Source organism: Loxodonta africana, chromosome 18 (assembly GCF_030014295.1).
Source record: "Loxodonta africana isolate mLoxAfr1 chromosome 18, mLoxAfr1.hap2, whole genome shotgun sequence".
Taxonomy (NCBI): domain Eukaryota; kingdom Metazoa; phylum Chordata; class Mammalia; order Proboscidea; family Elephantidae; genus Loxodonta; species Loxodonta africana.
In genome coordinates, this window is record NC_087359.1 from 48,916,700 (window position 1) to 48,937,565 (window position 20,866).

The following is a 20,866-nucleotide window of genomic DNA, read 5'->3' on the forward strand; positions in this document are numbered from 1 at the left end:
AAAAAAAAAAATAGCTGAGCTTAAAAACTTTAAACAAGACCCTAAGCCTGCCTTTTCTGTAAACAGTTCTATGGCAGGGGGAAATGACTAGAAGAGGATGAGTAAGCAATAACCTGAAATAGGAAACCAGAAGGAAGCCCGGTTGTGTGTGTGTTTTTTTTTTTTTTTTCTTTTTCTTTTTTTAATGGCCTTACAGTCTTCATTTGGCCCTTTGCTGCCCTCAATTGACCAAACATGACTTCAGAAATAGATACATTTATATTTTAAAAGCTGCCCCCAGTACCGGAGGTTGAGGTGGAACCTCTGAACACTATTCTGCAAGAATCTGCTTGACAACTTCAGAAAGTAGAGCCAGTGTCTTAGAAACCCAAGGATTTAATCAACAAATTTATTTTTCTGTCATAGTGAAAGGCAACAGATAACCTCACAGTCGTCCCATTCCAAACTATATCAATCAGCATTGACTTTACATCCAACGAAGTTAAATCTTTATAACTGGGGGTAAAAAGGCCTGAATGGGACCTCATGTAGATTTCAGGGTAGGATAAGGTCCAAGTTCTGTTTATTTTTCTTAACACATTGTAGATGATCCCCTTTCTACCGCTGGACTAACTGAAGCCTTTCTTGTTGGATTGTTCTGCATTTATTCCTGCAGGGAGAAAACTGGTTGTCCTGGATGTTTGAGAAGTTGGTCATTGTCATGGTGTGTTACTTCATCCTGTCCATCATTAACTCCATGGCACAAAGTTATGCCAAACGAATCCAGCAGAGGTTGAACTCAGAGGAAAAAACTAAATAAGCAGAGAAAGCTTTTAACTGCAGAAATAAGAATGGATGGGTCCTGCCTTAAACTAGGAGGACTCCAAGCCAGGGAGGAAAATTCCCTTTTCCAACCTGTATCAATTTTTTTAAATTTCTTCCTGAAAGCAGTTTAGTCCATACTTTGCACTGACATACTTTTCCTTTGTGTGTTAAGGTAAGGTACCCACCCTAAACTCAATTCAAGTTGTATTTTATTAGGGTGGAGTGTGATGTTCAGCAGCGAACTTAACAGAAACTGGCCTTCTGTTTGTTACTTTCAAAAGGCCCACATAGTGCAATTAGAGAATTCTGCCATCAAAAAAAGTTCATAAGTGTGTCAAGCTTTTTAGCTTGTCCAAATGATTGCTTTCTTTTTTCTAATTCATCAAAATGTATATAAATTATACTAGATTGGATAACAGTCTTGCATGTCTATCATGGTAAAATTTCATATGCCATCCTCCTCAACCCTTCTCCTACCCTCAAAAAAGGCCATTTTATGATGCATTGCACTCCCTCTGGGGAAACTGATCCTTAAATTTTGAGACAGTATAAGGAAAATCTGGTTGGTGTCTCACAAATGAGTTGACGCCATTTTTTTATTCTGTATATTTAGAATGAAGTCAAGAAAAAACTTTATAAAGACACCTTTGATCATTCCAAATTTGTGTCTGTTTTCTTGAGCGTTTTGATATTTTACTTCCTTTTAGCTTCTACTAGCTGAATAGCAGCCTTGCCAAATCCACCTACAACCAGGATTTCTTAATCCTTTATTTGCATGTAAGAGCCAAGCACCCTGGCATCTTTTGTTATGCTGGAATCAGGCAGCTACACACTGCTGCAATGGCAGCCTCTGGGATTGGCCTAGGATGGGATTTCTTTGTTTCTGAAAACCAGAGAGGTGGTAAAGAGAAAATTTTTCTTTTCTTTTTTTTAACCACACTTTCTCATATCTGTGTTAATTTTAGCTCGTGTGCTCTGATTTTAACAGATATAGAAACTTGTATGTAACTCAGTTTTCCTGCCTTTCTGTGTTTTATAATTATGTTATGGTTTTTTTTTTTCCTTTGGGATGTTATTACTGGTTGAACCTGGTCATTTTTATTTCACTTTTTTCCTTTAGGAAAATTGATGCCAACATTGCATAGAGAATAGAATTGGTTTTAATCTCAAAAGTGCAGAAATGCCTAATTGGTTTTATCAAATCCTACCTGGATGTCTGCTTGTTTTGCCTACCGTCGTGACATCTCCATGGCTGTACCATCTTGTCGGGTAGCTTATCAGACTGATGTTGACTGTTGAATCTCATGGCAACAGCAGTCGATGGGCTGTCTGACATTTTGGTATCTTTCATCTGACCATCCATATCAAACGTTGTTCCCATTTTTCAAACATTACCCAGCATCCTGGTTTAAGATAAAAAGCTCTGATCCTTAGGTTTAGTGGCACTCGAGTCCTTTATGTCACAGTATTGCAGCAGTATAGAAAGAGGACTGTATGGAAAACTGGGATAGTCTCCATGACTCTAACAAATAAATAAAGGATAAATAACCTGACTTTTGTGAAAGGACAAGTAAACTACCTGCCTTATGGGTTTTGAAAAGGTTATTGCTTTAACAATCTTTTATTCCCTCCCCCCGCACACCCCGCCCGGGACTTTTTAGCAGTATGACTGTAACTTGACCTAACTTGAAAAGCAGTATTCAGGTGCTTTATTTTCAATAGATTCACATGAACCAAGATAATTTTTAGATTCCTTAGGGTTCTTTATTTAGTGTAAATTTCTTAGTCAGCTTCTAGTTGTTGTGTTTCATCTCCCCCTGCATTTTATTTGGTGTTTGTCTGAAGAAAGAGGAAAGCAAATATGAATTGTACTGTTTTCACTAAATCTTTAGGATTTATTGGTAAATTTATTTTAGGGTAGGGTAGAGTATTAGAAAACAAAAAGCTTGGTTTCCTAGACTGAAGGTCTAAGTGATCGATGCATTTGACTTATGATGACCATTTATTCACTCTTTCAAATGAATCTGCCTTAAAACAAAGAGCAGCTCTCCTCCTTTCTTCCATTAAGTGTTTGGGTAAATTCCAACTGGTACAGTGTGATATCCTTCTATTCTGGTTTTGGTTTTTTTATTCTTGTGTGTTGTGTTTTTGGGGGTTTTTTTTCCCCCTTCATATGATCCCACAGATAATACCCAGTAAATTCCAACTGATCGGAGACCAGGAAATTTGCAAATGGATGGTTTGACATTTCTGCAAATAAAAAAAGGGACTGGGAATTCTTCTGATTTCATCTCTACTTTGTATAAGTCTCATTTTGTGCCTTACATGTCTGCCCATGTTTTGTCATGTCCAACTCAGTGACCATCAAGCAGTACATCAACAGTTTATACATTCTTAAGCACTGAGAAGCATCTCATTTAAAGCAATTAAATGTAACATGAAAATGTGCAGTATCCCGTTTTCCTGCTGTTTTCTGTATACATAAATAATTTGGAGGGTGAAGCTGCTTTGGAAGAAAGGGAGACTAACTTCATTTGGATAACGGCCGCCTATCCCCATTCCCTGGAGCCATGATGGTGTGGTTAAGAGCTGTGGCTGCTAACCCAAAGGTCAGCAACTCAAATCCAACAGCCACTCGAAATTCTATGGGGCAGTTCTACTCTGTCCTGTAGGGTCGCTACAAGTCAAAACCAACAGCAACAGTATCCCTGTTCCGTAAGATACCAGAAACTGACAAGGCAGATAGGGGGTTTCTTAAACATAGTAGTTAATTAAGCAAATGTAGTAATGAATGTGCCTACACAAATTCAGCCTATGCTCGCAGTGGGCTCTGGGCTCTAGCTTTCTCAAGACAGCATGAGGTTTTTCTGTTTTCACTAGTCAACAGTGACTCATTGAGTACAAGTAGTGCAGGTAGCGAAATGATACTGATTGCCCTCCTGTATTTTTTTTATTATTATTCTGGGAAGACGAGTCCCTGGGTGGTGCCTGCTAACCAAAAGGTTAAAGGTTGGAGTCCAAGTCCACCCAGGGGTGCCTTGGAAAAAATCAGTCATTGAAATCCCTATGGGACACAGTTCTACGTTGACGCACGTGGGGTCCATGGGTCAGTCAGTGACAACTGGTTTTTCCTCTGAGGTGAACTGTGTTTAGACAAACTCATGTAAGGAGCTCATAGAGATTCCCAACCTTTTAGCATCAAAAAGCTTTCACCATATTTTGAAACCCATTTGCTTCTATGTACAGCAGTCCACATTAATGATGGTTTAGATTTCTGCCATTTACGTTACATGTGGCCTTGAGAAATGATTAATCTATAAAAATGGAGATATATGGACTACCATATATTAAGGATTAAATCAGATAATGCAAAATGTTACAATAGTCCCCATTTTTTAATTCATCAAAGAGCGTCTGATGCACATGCAAAAATGTCACAATGTATTCACTCCCTAAAGCTAAAATTTTTAATGCTGTCAGCATGTGTCCTTGTTTGAGGTAGATGATACTCCATCAGACTTGGAGAGTAAGTGAAAACATTTTACTAAAGAAGTTTGAACAACAAAAAAAATCCAAGAAACGTAATAAAAACAAAATGTTGGCATTTTCTATTTTCTTTATGAAGAATGCTGTATAGAAAAGCTCCATCTATGCTCTCCAGGAAGATTTGCTCAGTAAAATAGGTTTTAAACCAAAAAAAAGTTTCACTAGATGGCATGCAAGATCTTCCTCAGTATACCTGAAAGTCTCATTCCTATTAGAAAATTAAAAACATACACAAAAACAGTGGTTCATTTTATTCATAGTTTGTTGGGTTTTATGTGCTCACAAAAATTAAAACACTCTAAAGCAGGAGTTTAATAGTAATTTTTGAAAGCCAAGTAACGTTCCATCTCTAACTCCCATTGATCAAAGCTTCTCTGGTATTTACAAAACATGGTAGATGAGATGCTGCACGAAACCGTTGCATCTGAAAGTTTTTTTTGTTGTTCCCTTTATTCTCAAAGATGAGAAAAGAAAGCACACGATGTACTTTTAAATTCTAGAAGCAAGTGAAAAGTAATTTCTGTCTGGTAGACTGGGGCTTGGATTCCTGTCCCTCCCTTCCCAACAAAGCCAGGTTCACCTGAGGTAATGGTTTGCCTTGGGGGTGAGGCCTTGAATGGCAGCAAATAACCTACACATATTTGCATATTTAACCAGTGCTCTTAAAAGGGATTGTACAAAAACCTGTTCTGGACAGCTGCTTACTCACTGCCTTTAGAATTTCGTGGTGCTGGAATAGGCAGGTGCCAACCGTTTGCTCATTCTCTTTGACCCACTAGCCTTGCAGTTTGCTCTGTGGGTGTTAATATTACTAAATTAAAAGGGGGAAAGGACTGTTTTAGATGGCCCCCACTCTTCACCCAAACACCCTGGAATCATTTGCGATCTGGAATTCTAATTCTGTAGTCAGGAGGCTGGCCCAAACCATGGCCCAGAGAGTGAGTCAGTTGCAAGTGGCTGGCTGACTCTATGGGAACAGATACGAAATGCAGCTTAGAGGATTTGTCAGCCAAATCCACAAATGTGTGGCTTTTTCAAACATTAGACATCTGCTCTTCTTAATTTAAAATAAACTCTTTTTAAAAGCACAAAGTTGCTTGGCTCCTTGTTTTCTTCATGTCAGCAGCAGTTGCTCCTCTAACTTAGGAAACATAGAAGCAGATTTAGAAATCTGGAATATTTAGGGCACACTTCAGAGAGGGTGTAACTGAACTGCATTGTTTGGGAAGGAAGAGGATGATGCTTTTACACTGTAGGGTTTGTGTGGAAATCCCCTTCATGGGTAATCAGGCCAGGTGTCCAACGCATTTGTTAACCATTTCCAAATGACTCAAGGAACATGGGGAGTACTTGGACATGCTCCAGCACTATTTCTACAACTTAGTCTCTGTTTGCATTGGAAACCACATTCCTGACTTCTTGGGAGGAGGCTTTGGCTTATTCTGGGCGTCTTTGGCTTTAAGAGAGAGAACCCTGAACAGTTCATCTAAGCCAACAGGTATAGCCTTCTCTTTTTGAGGTTTCTCAGGGAGGGGTATCCTTCTGTGCAAGTTGCCTTCCACCCAGAACTCTTTGAGAAGTGGTCTTATTCATTCGAGACCCCTCTGTGGGCTGCTTTTCTCTCCCCTCACCCCACCCCAAATGTGGCATTTCCCTTTGTTACCTCTATGCAGGTCACTTTCGACTGACACAGCCTGACAGCATTGCTTGTGCTCTAGTGTGTTTCTGATAGAAAAAGGTATCTCACGGGAGTGAGGTAGTTAGGGATTTGAGAAAAGGGGTGGTCCCATCGTTCCCTGATGGTAAACTTCAGATTCACTGTTCTTTGGCCCCTCATGTTAGAAATAAGCAGCTCAGGTTCAGTCTTGCACTAATGCCCAATCGTGGCTCACACAGTACAGGAGAACCATGGTGTTCTCAACCTCTTTCATTAGTTAAGCAGATGAAGGCCTGAGAATGACTAGAGGCGGCCTTCTCTGCCTTTCTTTTTTTAGTGTAACCTCTCAGCCTCTTGACCTCTTGACCGTCATTTTCACTTGAGTGGCAGGTACTAAACCTCTCAGAGGACCCAAACTTTCTCTGACTAACCTCACATTGTTTTGGCCTCACTCTCAAGGCCCGTTGCAGCAGCCCCTCCCCACTTCCTTGTCCCCTCCGTATTCTTTGCACACCCCCATATTGTATGACAGCCTAAACCAAACCAAACCCACTGCCGTCAATTCGATTCCAACTCATAGCGACCCTATGCCAACCCACCCAGTGCCGTCGAGTCGATTCCGACTCGTAGGACAGAGTAAAACTGCCCCATAGAGTTTCCAAGGAGCGCCTGGAGGATTTGAACTGCTGACCTCTTGGTTAGCAGCTGTAGCACTTCACCACTATGCCACCAGCGTTTCCTGTATGACAGCAATCAAGATTAATTCCCAGGAACTTCTCTCATGTACCCTGTACCGGGAAGCATGGTGGATTACTGTAACTTGGATAATTGCTTTGTACCAGGCACTGTTCTCAGTACTGTTCCACATATATCTTATTATTTAATCCTCACAGCAACCCCATGAGGAATCCAAGGCAGAGAGAGTAATTTGTCAGAGGTCGTACAGCTAGGAGGTGGCAGAGCAAGGATTCAGACTTAGGTATTCTGACTCTTAGCCACACAGTTTGCAGAAATACAAGCTTCAGTGTACATGTTTCAATTTGTCATCACAAGATAGGTGATAGAAAAAATAAGACTTAACAGAAAATCAAGGCCACAGCCTGAAAGGTTTTACCATGTAAATAGATGAGCAGCCTTTGTGCTTGCCTATTTCACAGGGTTGGGAAAGCCAGATCCATTCTTAGCCGTCCTGGATAGGCATGTTCCCAGAGTGCTGTTTGTTACAATTATGATTACAAAGCAATTTCTATTTGTACAGTCCTTTTTTTTTTTCTTTTTCAAAGCACTTTGACATCTTAAATTATATTCGATCTTCATAACAACCCTGAGAAATAGGGCCAGTCGTGGCAGTAACCACATTCCAAAAAAAACTATTCACTTTTTAAGTCTCTACTGAGTTTAAGGTGCTGGAGGGTAGAGACAAAGATGTTGATAACTGATCTCCTCCCTCCAGGAGTTTGTAGTCTAGTTAGGAATATCAGGCATATATGCAGATGAATGCCCTAAGAGAGGAACTGAAAAGAGGAAGAGAATTGCTAAGAAAGATCAGAAAAGGTTTCCTGATGGGGTTACATTTGAACTGAGTGGTGAAAGTTGATTTGGGCTTTTGACAGAGATAGGGAGAGGAAAGTTACTTTACCTGGAGAGTCTAGTAGGGGAGATTTGTGTAGGATGTTGTTAGGTGCCATAAAGTCAATTCTGACTTATAGCAACCCATGTGACAGAGAAGAACCGCCCACAGGGCTTGCTTGGTTGTAATCTTCATGGAAGCACATCACCAGGTCTTTCTCCCACAGAGCCACTGCGTAGGATCAAACCCCCAACTTTTTAATTACCAACCACTGCTTAACCAGTTGCACCACCAGGGCTCCTCTGTGTAGGACGTGTGAAAGAAACGGCAAGGAGTCTTGCAGTCTAAGTCGGTCCTTCCACCCACCTCCTCTGTTATTTTTTGCCGCCTTCTCTGTTTCTTTTAAGGTACCTACATAATTCAGAACTAGTTTGTCTGTCTTTTTTTGTTTTTGATCTGTTTGCTCTAGTAGGATGTATGCTCCATGAGGGCAGGGACTGTTGTGCTCTCCATTGTATGCCCAGAGCCACAGCCAGTGTTTGCTGAATGAGTATTGCAGTCGCCCAGGTGAAGCAGCAATGGGAATGCAGAAGCAGGCAGGAGAGGCTACCTAAGTAGAATCTCCAGTACTGGACAGGTTGGAGTAAAGGTGAGGGAGGAACCAAAGAACCCTGAGAAGACAGTGATACCAACCCCTAAGCCAGGAACACAGGAGGAGGAGCAAGTTTGAGGGAGAGACTGTTCTGTTTTGGACATGTGGAAGGAAGATATCGGTAGACTGGTGGGGCCTCCAGTGGGTCTTGGAGGTTTCCTAACTCCTAGCGAATATGCTGTCCCTTGGATCACTCTGTGACTTCCTCCCACTGATGAATAAGCTGGACCTTTTCAGAGAATTCTCTGGAGTAATATGTCCTCTGTAATTTCCCATAAGTGATGATCTAAGCCTTAACTTGTTATGTAGCATTGTTCTTGAAGAGATGGCATTGTGACTGGATTTTGGGGTCAGAGGAAACTGTTTTTATATCCCTCTCTCCAGTTGTATCCTGCTGGCTTAAGCATTGGCTCCTCCCTAGGGAAACTTGGAAGATGGTAATTCCTGGATAAATTATCTGCCTTTATAAGGAGAAAAGTTTGGCAATGTCATTTCCTGTATGTTTCTACTAGAGTCCAGGATTCCAGTAGTGCTAGCCTAGACAGCAGTGGCAGCTACCTAGAACCCAGATGTCATAAGTGCTCCCAAGTTAGTATCATGGCATCTTCCCAGCTGCTTTTGCCAAGCCAAAAGGCAGAATCAAGGCTTTATTACACCTTCTAGACCATGTGGTCAAGGCGGCTTTCCATTTGGCTGCTTTAGTGCTGGGGTTGTTTACAAGTTTCAGTGAGTGAGTTATTACATATTGACGTTGGCTGGGTAGGAGCTCAGAATAAATGACATATGACCACAATTACACCACTCACCAGGAGTACCAGAGTTCAGAAGGAGAGATTTATGTCATAATCCCATGGTGGTGAAGAGAGGTACAAAACCTTAGTATTCCAATTTCAGGTGAGTGCATAGTTCTCAAAGCCCAGGAGGTTTGGGTGTCACTGTTCCAGACTTTCTGATGAAATCCAGACGTCATCAGATGCCTATCTGGTAAAACTACATGTGTGAGAGTGTTTTGCATGATTTCAGAAGGAAAAAGAAGGGGGAGGGAGGCCTGAAATTGTGCTTTTAGGAAAATGTAGGGATCAAAGAAATTTCTCATGTTCAAACGTGAAGAATCCATCTGACCACAAAAGACATCCCTGATCTCTGCGGGAGGAAGTAAAAAGTTCTTCCATACACAAAAGCTTTCCTACACTTCTTTTAGACATTTTTTGTGATATATTTACTAGTCTTCCCTGGAGTAGGCTATGTTCATTAGAAGACAATTTAGAGAAAATAAGACCCCAAAATTGGTCCTAATTTCTCCCTTCTTCCTCTGCCTCTGAACCTGGAGCATCTTGTAGTTCCTACACCCCACTTAGGTGATGAGGAGCCCTGGGTGGTACAAATGGTTAAGTACTAGAATATTAACCAAAAGGTCCGCAGTTCAAATCCACCCAGAGGCACCTTGAAAATAAGCCCTGGCAATCTGCTTCCGAAAAGTCACAGCCTTGGAAACCCTATGGAGCAGTCCTACTCAGTACAAATGGGGTCACCATGAGGTGGAATTACTCCACAGCAACTAGCAAAACAACTTAGATGGTTTAGAGGACAAAGATATAATTCACCCTGTGTTACCTCCTTCTGATTCACTTGACTTATTTCTCCAAACTATTTCCAAGTGTTAACAACATCCTTTTTAAAATCATTTGAGCTATTTTATCTTTATCTTGTGTTTTTAAAACTTTGTTTAAAAAAAAAATACAAGCAAAAGAAGTATATAAGAAAGCACTCCCCTGAGAAATCTACTCCCTAGAAGACATCACTATGAAATCTGCTGTGTATCCTTGTAGATGTCTTTAAAAATTATCTGACCCTCACATTCTTCTTGGTCTTGGCAACCTGGCATTGCGGGCAAAGCAGGGACAGGGGCCTGTTTCCTCATTTCTATCCTCAAAGTAGTGACAGACTGCTCCATCCCTGCCTTACTGAAGAAATTTTATGGAATCATGTAGACAAATCCACGTGTTTTTCATAATAATATTTAATGGCCGTTTCTGTCTGCCTCAGTGACTATACTACACATAAAGGAGAGCAGTGGGAGACTGGGTTGTGGCCATACTTTAAAAGGCTTTGAATTCCAGAGCAAAGAGTTTAAATCTCAGGCAAGGACTTGCAAGCAATGGCAATTCTTCATTTTCTTGATGTATTGTTTGAATTTATATTGTCTTGAATTGCTTTTAGTTATATAAAATGGTTTCATAATATTCTTAATCATATTTATATTTACAGGTCCTTAGTTTCATCTAATGGCTGTGTGACCTACTGCTAATGATGGCAGCTTTAATGGGCTTCACTGCGTGCCTATAGTTTTGCAGCCTTACACTGCTTCCAGTTTTCTAGTCATTCATGTTAATCCATTCAATAAACATGGATTCTCTACCATGAGCCAGGCATATGCTTTGCAGCAAAGACTGTGTCAGACGGTGAACACCTTGAGGACAGAACTCAGGTCTGACTCATTTTTGTATCTCCCTGTCCCAGCACAGTGCCTTGCCTTGCAGGTGTTCAATTAATGTTTGTTGAATTAAGCTCACATCCTGCCTCTTTCATACTGACATCATGAATTGAGTCTAACATAAAGCAAACCAAAAACCAAACCCATTGCCATTGAGTCAGTTGGAACTTAAAGGGCCCTGTCTTAGTTATCTAGTGCTGCTATAACAAATAACACAAGTGGATGGCTTTAACAAACGCAAGTTTATTCTCTCACAGTCTAGGAGGCTAGAAGTCTGAATTCAAGGTGCCAGCTCCAGAGGAAGGCTTTCTCTCTCTCTCTGTCGGTTCTGGGGAAAGGTCCTTGTCCTAAATCTTCCCCTGATCTAGGAGCTTCTCATCCCAGGGACCCAGGTCTAAAGGACATGCTCTGCTCCCAGTGCTCCCTTCTCTGTTTTATATCTCAAAAGAGACTGACGCAAGATACAACCTAATCCTGTAGATTAAGTACTGTCTCATTAACACAACTGCCCCGAATCCTGCCTCATTTACATCATTTTGTTGTTGTTAGGTGCGGTCGAGTCACCTCCAACTCATAGCGACCCTATGCACAACAGAATGAAACACTGCCTGATCATGCCCCATCCTCACAATTGTTGCTATGCTTGAGCCCACTGATGCAGCCACTCTGTCAATCCATCTCGTTGACAGTATTCCTCCTTTTTGCTGACCCTCTACTGTACCAAGCATGATGTCCTTCTCCAGGGGCTGATCCCTCCTGATAACATATCCAAAGTATGTGAGTCGTAATCTCACCATCCTTCCTTCTAAGGAGCATTGTGGTACTTCCAAGACAGATAAATTCGTTCTTTTGGCAATCCATGGTATATTCCATATTCTTCGCCAACCCCACAATTCAAAGGCATCAATTCTTCTTAGGTCTTCCTTATTTATTGTTCAGCTTTCGCATGCATGTGAGGCTATTGAAAACACTGTGGCTTGGGTCAGGCGCACCTTAGTCCTCAAGGTGACATCTTTGGTTTTCCACACTTTAAAGAGGTCTTTTGCAGCCGATTTTCCCAATGCAATGCATCTTCTGATTTCTTGACTGCTGCTTCCATAGGTGCTGATTGCAGAAACAAGTAAAATGAAATCCTTGACAACTTCAATATTTTCCCTGTTTTTTTATCATGATGTTGCTTATTGGTCCAGTTCTGAGGATTTTTGTTCTTTTTTTTTTTTTTATGTTGAGGTATAATCCACACTGAAGGCTGTGGTCTTTGATCTTCATCAGTAAGTGCTTCAAGTCCTCTTCATGTTCAGCAAGCAGAGTTGTGTAATCGGCATTACGCAGGTTGTTAATGAGCCTTCCTCCAATCCTGATGCCCCATTCTTGCTAATATAGTCCAGCTACTCGGATTATTTGCTCAGCATACAGATTGAATAGGTATGGTGAAAGGATACAACCCTGACGCACACCTTTCCTGGCTTTAAACCTTGGGGTATCCCCTTGGTTCTGTTCCAACAACTGCCTCCTAATCCATGTGCTCAGATTCCTCATGAGCACAGTTTAAGTGTTCTGAAATTCCCATTCTTTGCAATGTTATCCATAATTATTATGATCCACACATTTGAATGTCAATAAAACACAGGTAAATATCTTTCTAGTATTCTCTGCTTTCAGCCAGTATCCATCTGACTTCAGCGATGATATCCCTGGTTCTGCGTCCTCTTCTAAATCCAGCTTGAATTTCTGGCAGTTCCCTGCTGATATATTGCTGCAGACGCTTTTGAATAATCTTCAGCAAAATTTTGCTTGCATGTGATTTTAGTGATATGGTTTGATAATTTCCGTATTCGGTTGGATTACCTTTCTTGGGAATAGGCATAACTATGGATCTCTTCCAGTCAGTTTGCCAGGTAGCTGTCTTCGAAATTTCTTGGCATAGATGAGTGAGCACTTCCAGCGCTGCATCCGTTTGTTGAAACATCTCAATTGGCATTCCATCAATTCCCTGAACCTTGTTTTTCGTCAATGCCTTCAGTGCAGCTTGGACTTCTTCCTTCAGTACCATCGGTTCCTGATCATATGCTACCTCCTAAAATGGCTGAACATCAACCAATTCTTTTTGGTATACTGACTCTGTATATTCCTTCCATCTTCTTTTGATGCTTCCTGCGTCGTTTAATATTTTCCTCGTAGAATCCTTCATTATTCCAACTCGAGGCTTGAATTTTTTCTTCAGTTCTTTCAACTTCAGAAATGCTGAGCGTGTCCTTTCCTTTTGGTTTTCCGTCTCCAGGTCTTTGCACATCTCATCACAACACTTTGTCTTCTCGAGCTGCCCTTTGAAATCTTCTGTTCATCTCTTTTACTTAATCATTTTGTCCTTTTGCTTTAGCAACTCGACGTTCAAGAGCAAGTTTCAGAGTCTCTTCTCACATCCATTTAGGTCTTTTCTTTCCTGACTTTTTAATGACCTCTTGCTTTCTTCATGTACGATGTCCTTCCACAACTTGTCTGGTCTTCTTCAGTCATAAGTGTTCAACCCATTAAATCTATTCTTGAGATGGTCTCCAAATTCAGGTGGGATATACTTAAGGTCGTACTTTGGCTCTTGTGGACTTGTTCTAATTTTCTTCAGTTTCAACTTGAACTTGAGTATGAGTAATTGATGGACTGATCCGCAGTCCACCCCTGGCCTTGTTCTGACTGATGATATTCAGCTTTTCTCTTTCCAGAGACGTAGTCGATTTGATTCCTTTGTATTCCATCTGGCAAGGTCCATGTGTACAGTCACCATTTATGTTGGTGAAAAAAGGTATTTGCAATGAAGACGTCACTGGTTTTGCAAAATTCTACCATGTAATCTCCAGCATTGTTTCTATCACCGAGACCATATTTTCCAACTACTGATCCTTCTTGTTTCCAACTTTCATATTCTAATCACCAGTAATAATCAGTGCACCCTGATTGCATGTTGCATCAATTTCAGACTGCAAAAGTTGATAAACACCTTCAATTTCTTCATCTTTGGCCTTAGTGGTTGGTGTGTAAATTTGAATAATAGTTATATTAACTGGTCTTCCTTGTAGGTGTATGGACATTATCCTACCACTGACAAAAACACATAGGATAATCACATCAGATCACAAAATGGTGGACAACCACACAATACTGGGAATCATGGCCTAGCCAAGTCGACACACATTGGTGACGGGAGACACGATTCAATCAACAACAGCCCCCTTTTCTTTAAAAAGGAAACTCACATCTTTTACCTTATGTCATGTTTCTTACTATCATGTTCCCATGACCTCTCACCTAGTAAGGACAAGCTCTGTTCAGTTTCTACATTTCCCAGGAGGACTTTGCCCCTGAAATGTCTAGAACAGTCCTGTTCAAGAGAAAGCCACAAATCTAAAAATTTCAGGAGTCACCTTTTAAAAGTAAAATTAAGTTGAATAAATAAAAGGAAAATTAATTTGAATCATTAACCTAATATGCCTAAAATATTATAATTTCAACCTGTAATCAATACAAAAAAATATTGAGAGATTTAAATTCTTTTATTCATACTAAATCTTTAAAATCCAATGTGTGTTATAAAATAGCACTTCTAAACTTGGATTAGCCACATATCAAGTGCTCAATAGCCACATGTGGCCAATGGCTGCCTAACTGGAGAGTACGGGTACAGAATCTTTGTGTATTCACTGTGTAAATAATAAAATTCAAATAGGACAAGAGAGCCATAAAAGTATTCATCATACTGACATTGGTGAAGAAGATAAATTCAGGCAGCACATAATTTAACTTACTGTTTCTTTTTAAGCTACTCTTGTAAGCTAATCTTAAGATTTTTCATCATTAGGTAAAATCCATAATTTAAAAACCAAGTCTTTTTCTGATATTCTTGTAAATTAATGGCAGTTCTTTGGGGAAATCATCAGTTCCCCCACTTTCCTTTTCTTCTCCTCCTGCTTTACTGACTCTTTAGACTCTAAATGATTGGGACTTTCTTTTTTCCTTCTTTCCCATAGCATGGATGCCATATTGTCTCCTACACTGACTGACCCAACACTGTGTTTCCCAGAAATCTGAAATATTTACATTGTTTATCTTAACTTCTTGTGCAAGCATTCCTGCTTGCAGAATAGGATTCCATCTATTAACATGGCTGACAGGGCATCCTCTGAGACATTTCAGGGTTTAGGAGCGGGAAGTTATTTAGTTAAAAATGTAAAGCCAGAGTTTCCAGCTCACATTCCTAAAACCCATAGGAAACAATGTGATTGATACAGATGAGCAAATGTCTCTTAAAATAAATGACTGTTTACCCAAAATGACAAGTTAGTGGGTAAAGCCATATTTGGAAGGTAGGTGGCAGAATAAGAAAGGAACTGACTGCCAAACCTCGGGCTCATGGGAAGATAAGAGCAGGATAGGAACATATGGAGCATATTTTAAAACAAAATTTTGGACAGGAATTCAAGTGTGATAAACATGGTGGTCAGAAGAAAAATCACTGGTATGTACACTGCAAAATAAAGTCTACAGAGGAAATAAGGAGATGTTTCAGACAAATTTGAAGCCAAGACTAGTGCTTTCAATTAAATTATTTCTCTTGGGCTATATTCTTTGCTGTAAAAAAGTTGAATATGGATATGGGCATGTTAAGCAATAATTAGGAAGCCAGAATTGTAGCATCAAATGTTCAAAGAAACTTATAAACTACACTGTAAGCTTCTTCATTTATACTATATGGTATTCATCCCTATACCCACATCACCTCACTCAGTGCCTGGTGTGTATTAGGTATTGAATAGATACTGGTTGAATAAATGAATTGGTTGGTAACTGTTGGTATGCTTAGTGCATCCTAAGTGAAGGGTTAAAAGAGAAAGATGTTGCAGACTGTCTAGATAATAGGGAAGAAAAGTCCAAAACTAGAAAAGGAAATGAGTAAGAAACAGGGTCTACGGCTCAGAATAAAGAACTCTTAAGAAAGCACAATGGTAGCCATCTGAAAAAAAGGGGAGAGAGGAAGGGCGATTAAAAAAGCTTCAAGCTTGAGTTTGTGCTGTACTCACTGCCTACAGAGCTGTAGCTTGTATCTGGGTTATTGTGTTTGAGGGACAGTATATATGCTAGTTACCCAGCAATTCAAGAAATTACATTTTCAAAGTTTTCTGGATCCGTCTACCAAGAAGCTTATGATTCTATGTTGTCTTGACCAACTGGCCGTTTTCTTCACACAAAGCAGATTCCCAATGCCACCCCGTATCTTGAAGCTTTGGTACTGGCCACCTTGTGTAAAATTTTAACTTGAAATTACTACTCATATAGCTAAAACTTTTTATTATTCAAAATCGACAAGAAAAAATTTTTATTGTCCATGTAAATGTTTAAAACAATGTTACAAATATTTAAGCATCACACAAGTCAAATAATGCAGCTGTGAATCATAAAAAGGGGTCAAACTTCCATAAATGAACAGACTCAGAGCTCTGTCTAAACTGGGGTTTATTTCTAACGTTAACTTGCAGTTGATTTCTTTAATTGCCAAACTACAAATATACTTGTCCTCATTGGTACTTCATGAATCCCCTCCTCAGATGATTTCAACTTACGACTTTGTTGAAACTAGCCTTCTAGCAAAGTTCCTCAGAATCAGCTTAACTCCTATGAAGAGAATTTCATTACAGGTCTTCATGTGCACTGGTTTAGTCTGGCAAATTGTTTCCGTCTTTGGATCTCTTCAGTGCTAAACAACTACTTTATACTGTGTTTTGTAAAAATCATGATCGAATTATTTTTCAAGTATACTTGGGTTAACATAATGCAGAGGGGTGTGCCTTTTAGCAGCTGAACAGACCACTTTTTGCATTCCTTAGAAATAAGATATGGTTCAGTATTTTAAATCATAGCAACAGTTGATAACAAAAACAGCAAAAAGGTAATCATTTCCATATGGAATGAAAAGGAAGAAACCAGTGAAGCTGTGAACTGTCATTTTTCCATATAAAAATAAAAGTCACTACTGGTAGATTTGGCAGAAAGGGCAGATGTTCCTATGTGTTTCCCATTTTACATTTGTTAATACATTGCATGTGATGTGTTTCATTGAAGTACATCATTCCCCCTCAAACTCAGTTGCCAATTTCCAAGCATGTTTTGTCTTTTTGAGTCAAACCCACATCTGTGTGTATCAGTTTCAAGCACTACATTTCCTTGGTGATGATTTTCTTAACTTAGTGAAATTTGGCTGACAGCTTTACTGCAGAACATAACCATCTTCCAAATCAGCTAAACACCTACAAGTCATTTTAAAGCAATAGCTGAATAAAATCAATTTCCGCTCTGGCATTCCAAGATCTAAAAGAAAACTTCTCCCAATTTTCTGATGCCCAAAAAATTTAAGAAAAGCAAAGTAGAACTTTAGTCCCTTCTGTATTTAAGCATGATATGCATCTATTACCAAAATCCTGACATTCATTTTTAAATAGCTGCTTAAATGGAAAAATCTTACTCTGTTATGCTTAGAATTAAATATTCAAAATAGTTGTTCACTCTTTAGCACTTGACAACAGCTCCCTCTTGTGGTTCAAGGCATTCACTTCAAAGATGAATATAAGTACAGAATAGAAATTTCTTAGCCTAAAATTGTACTGTGAAAGTTTAGCTCATATTTAGTGACTCTTTTTTGGAGTAAAGAGGAAAGATTTAGGAACAAGAGGACAAAATAGAATATGCCATTTTCTTGGATAGTTCCAGGGTCCCAAGATCTCAGCAAAGTGTTTCTAACATTCTTTATAAAAGCACCAGTTTTTTTTTCTTAAAAATGAAATATAAGTAGAAGATGTTTTCACTGAAAACATGCTATCCTCCACTTAAAAGGTTTTCCTCTTTTTCTTTTGGTATTATATGCAAATTGAAATCAGCATTCCGCTTTGTTACTTTAATAGACGAGACTTTGAAAACCTTACAGAAATAGTATTAAAAATATTTTTAGTCCAAAAAGGTAAATTTTCCCTTTTGTTCAAGATCAGAGGTTACGGTAACTGGCAATAACCTGCTCTAATAATGTGAAACTGTCCAAAAAATCCTCTTCTTCAATTCCAAATTTTGTGTACTGATGAATGTAGGCTCTGGTGAAAAAACAAAGTATAAAAACAAAAAAACATCAAGTGAATTAATAACTCTTAAAATCAAACAATAAATAGACTTTTTCCAGCTCGTGAATATTTGAAGATCGCAGAATCTCTTAAGGGTCTTATATTTGCTTCATTGTTTACTTGAAAGATTAGCAAACTTTCAAAGTTTTTCAAGCTTCCTGCCGCTTTAGCGTCCAAGAGGGTCACAATAGAGGCACACAGGGAAAATGAACCATGCTCCAGAACATACTCCACACTGTACAGGATACGACTGGGTTCAGTGCAAACCCTAAAAGATGCCTGAAAAGTTTATCTAAGGCTTGGAACTGTGCTGTGGAAACACATCAACCCAATGCTAGGAACGCAGTGAAGCCTTCCAAGTGCTTCTCAGACGGTACTTACTTGGTAGCTAAGTCAGGATGATTCTTTTGAGTCCCCCCTCAAAATTTATTATTAGTATTAGCAGTATTGATTAAATGAGACAGGAGAAATCATGTTAAAAAGAATATCAAGGTAGGCATAAATTAAATTGATATAATAATGGCTGCTGCTCCCATTTGGAAACCCTGGTGTTGTAGTGGTTAAGTGCTACGGCTGCTAACCAAGAGGTTGGCAGTTCGAATCCACCAGGCGCTCCTTGGAAACTTTATGGGGGGCAGTTCTACTCTGTCCTGTAGGGTCGCTATGAGTCGGAATCGACTCAATGGCAGTGTTTTTGTTTTTTTTTTTTTTATGAGAGTGGGGGGACCATTATGCCAGAAAGTGGGGGGATGTAAGCATGCAGGATGGCTGGGCCCTCAGGAATCCCAGCTAAGCAAAGGAGAGGCCCCATCCAGTCATTTTAGGAATTTTGTTCCGACATCAAGTAATTGTGGAACAGGTCAAGAAATCTGATAAAACATTTCTTAGTATCAAGTAGAGTTGAACTTGCCAGATTTCTTACTGAGAAAGATGAGGAGCTTTTCCAGTCTCCCAAGGATCTTATTTTGGAAAACTATCTTACTGTCTCCTCCCTTATAATGAAATTCCTGCTTTAAATTTCATCTCTCTTAGAAACTGCCCATTTAGTCAATAAAAAAATAAATAAATAAAATAATTTTTATTTTTTTTTTACCATTACTACTACACTAAAATATCAATATAATAATCACTAACAATAATGGAATGCAAGTATCAAGCATTTACTGGTCAGCCACTATACTAGCTGTTTTTACATTTTTATCTCATTTAATCCCTACCACACAGTCTCTCAGTTAGGTCCCATTGTATAAAGGAAGAAACGTGGCCTCAGTAACATGCCCAAGGATTCGTACCTACAAAGTGGGGAGCCATGCTTACTCCAGTTCCTGCCTCGTGTTTACCTCTATACTCTATTGTCTGCCTAAGCTTAGAGAAGTTTGGAGATTGACATTTTACTTACTTTGAAGCAAACATGTTCCATGCTTTGCCCACAATCGTATCAAGTGGTTTTACTAAGGACTGGCTATTGCTGACCAATGCTGCAGACTTCTCGTATTTGTTGAAGGCTCGCTGAGTTTTCCATACGTTGAAAGCATTTTCAGGCTGTAACCAGGAAGTATAGAGAGCTGGATCTTTAAATCCCCCTAGAGTAAAAACAATGTAAGTTATTCTTTACATCATAAATTATTAATTTTGAAAATAAACAAATATTTTCTTATCCACTTCATCAAAAATCTCCTTTTGTTTTGCCTTTTAAAACTAGCTTTATATTGCTTTTGGATTAATGATCTATGTTCATTAGGAGAAAAAACTGTAGTAATTTACACCATTCAGAAAAGTATTAAGAAGAAATTTTAAAAGTCACCTAAACTGCTGAAATGCCAAAACCCAGAGATGACCACTAAGAACATTTCTGTTGACCTTTGTGTATATAATCTTACATACCTGCTGCCCTTCTGTAATCTGAATTTTCCATTCACTGACAGGTTGTGAACTTCTTTACTTGTCCACAAATATCACTCATCTTTAAGGTCCCTTATAGGAACATACCATAACTTATGCAACAAGTTTCCTACTGCGAGATATTTAGGCTGTTTCCACCTTTTGGCTATTGTGAATAGTGGTGCAGTGAACACTGGTGCGCATGTGTCTGTGTCACTCTTTCAAGTCTCTCTAGTCTATACCTAGCACTGGAATTCCTGGGTCATATGGCAGTTCTATGTTTAATTTTTTGAGGAACTACCAAATTGTTTTCCACAGCGTCTGTACCATTTTGCATTCCCACTAGCAAAGGACAAAGGCTCCAGTTTCTCCACATCCTCCCCAACATTTGTTGTTTTCGGTTTTTGTTTTTTATCTTTGCCATCCTAGTGGGGGTGAAGTGGTATCTCATTGTGGTTTTGATTTGCATCTCCCTAATGCAGCAGTGATTAAGAGCTGTGGCTGCTAACCAAATGGTCTGCAATATGAATCCACCAGCCGTTCCTTGGAAACCCTATGGGGAAGTTCTATTCTGTCCTATAGGGTTGTTATGAGTTGGAATCCACTTTATGGCAACAGGTTTTTTTTTTTGGTTAATGGCTAATGAGGCTGAGCATCTTTTCATGGCTATTTGTGTATCTTCTTTGGTGAACTATCTATTCAAATCTTTGCCCATTTTTTGATTGGGTTGTCTTTTTCTTAAGTTGTAGATGTTCTTTATATATTCTGGATATTAAACCCTTATCTGATATATAGGTCCCAAAAATGTTCTCCAGATCTGAAGGTTGTCTCTTCACTTTGCTGATAAAGTCCTTTGACATACAGGGTAACGCTTTCTCAACTTCCTGACAATTTTATAAGAATACTTGTCACAGAGACCACTAGTTCTGCAATACCTGTTCTCCCTTTCTTCCTTAGTAACAGAGCCCCCAAATTAATTGAGCTCATGGACTCCCTTGCAGCCAGGCACAGCACATGACTCAGTCCTTGTCAGCGGGATATAAATATAAGCATGGTGTGTGACTTTAGGAGGAGGAAGCTCGACCCTTCTTTGCTTGTTTCTACG

General features: G+C 39.4%; 2 protein-coding genes across 11 annotated transcripts in view; one reads left to right on the top strand and one right to left on the bottom strand.

Moving 5' to 3' along the window:
• The window catches only part of VMP1 (vacuole membrane protein 1), a 123,092-nt gene extending 120,012 nt beyond the window's left edge, over positions 1–3,080 (top strand). For all 6 annotated transcript variants that reach the window (XM_003414579.4, XM_023553526.2, XM_064271310.1 and 3 more), the window contains one exon: positions 656–3,080. In XM_003414579.4, coding sequence (XP_003414627.1) covers positions 656–799 — 144 coding nt within the window. In that variant the 3' untranslated portion in view covers positions 800–3,080. The remainder of the gene's footprint in view (positions 1–655) is intronic.
• Positions 1,778–20,866, bottom strand: part of TUBD1 (tubulin delta 1) — a 40,848-nt gene continuing 21,759 nt past the window's right edge. For all 5 annotated transcript variants that reach the window (XM_023553523.2, XM_010594278.3, XM_003414575.4 and 2 more), the window contains 2 exons: positions 19,280–19,463; positions 1,778–17,853 (listed from right to left, as the gene is read on the bottom strand). In XM_023553523.2, coding sequence (XP_023409291.1) covers positions 17,751–17,853; positions 19,280–19,463 — 287 coding nt within the window. In that variant the 3' untranslated portion in view covers positions 1,778–17,750. The remainder of the gene's footprint in view (positions 17,854–19,279; positions 19,464–20,866) is intronic.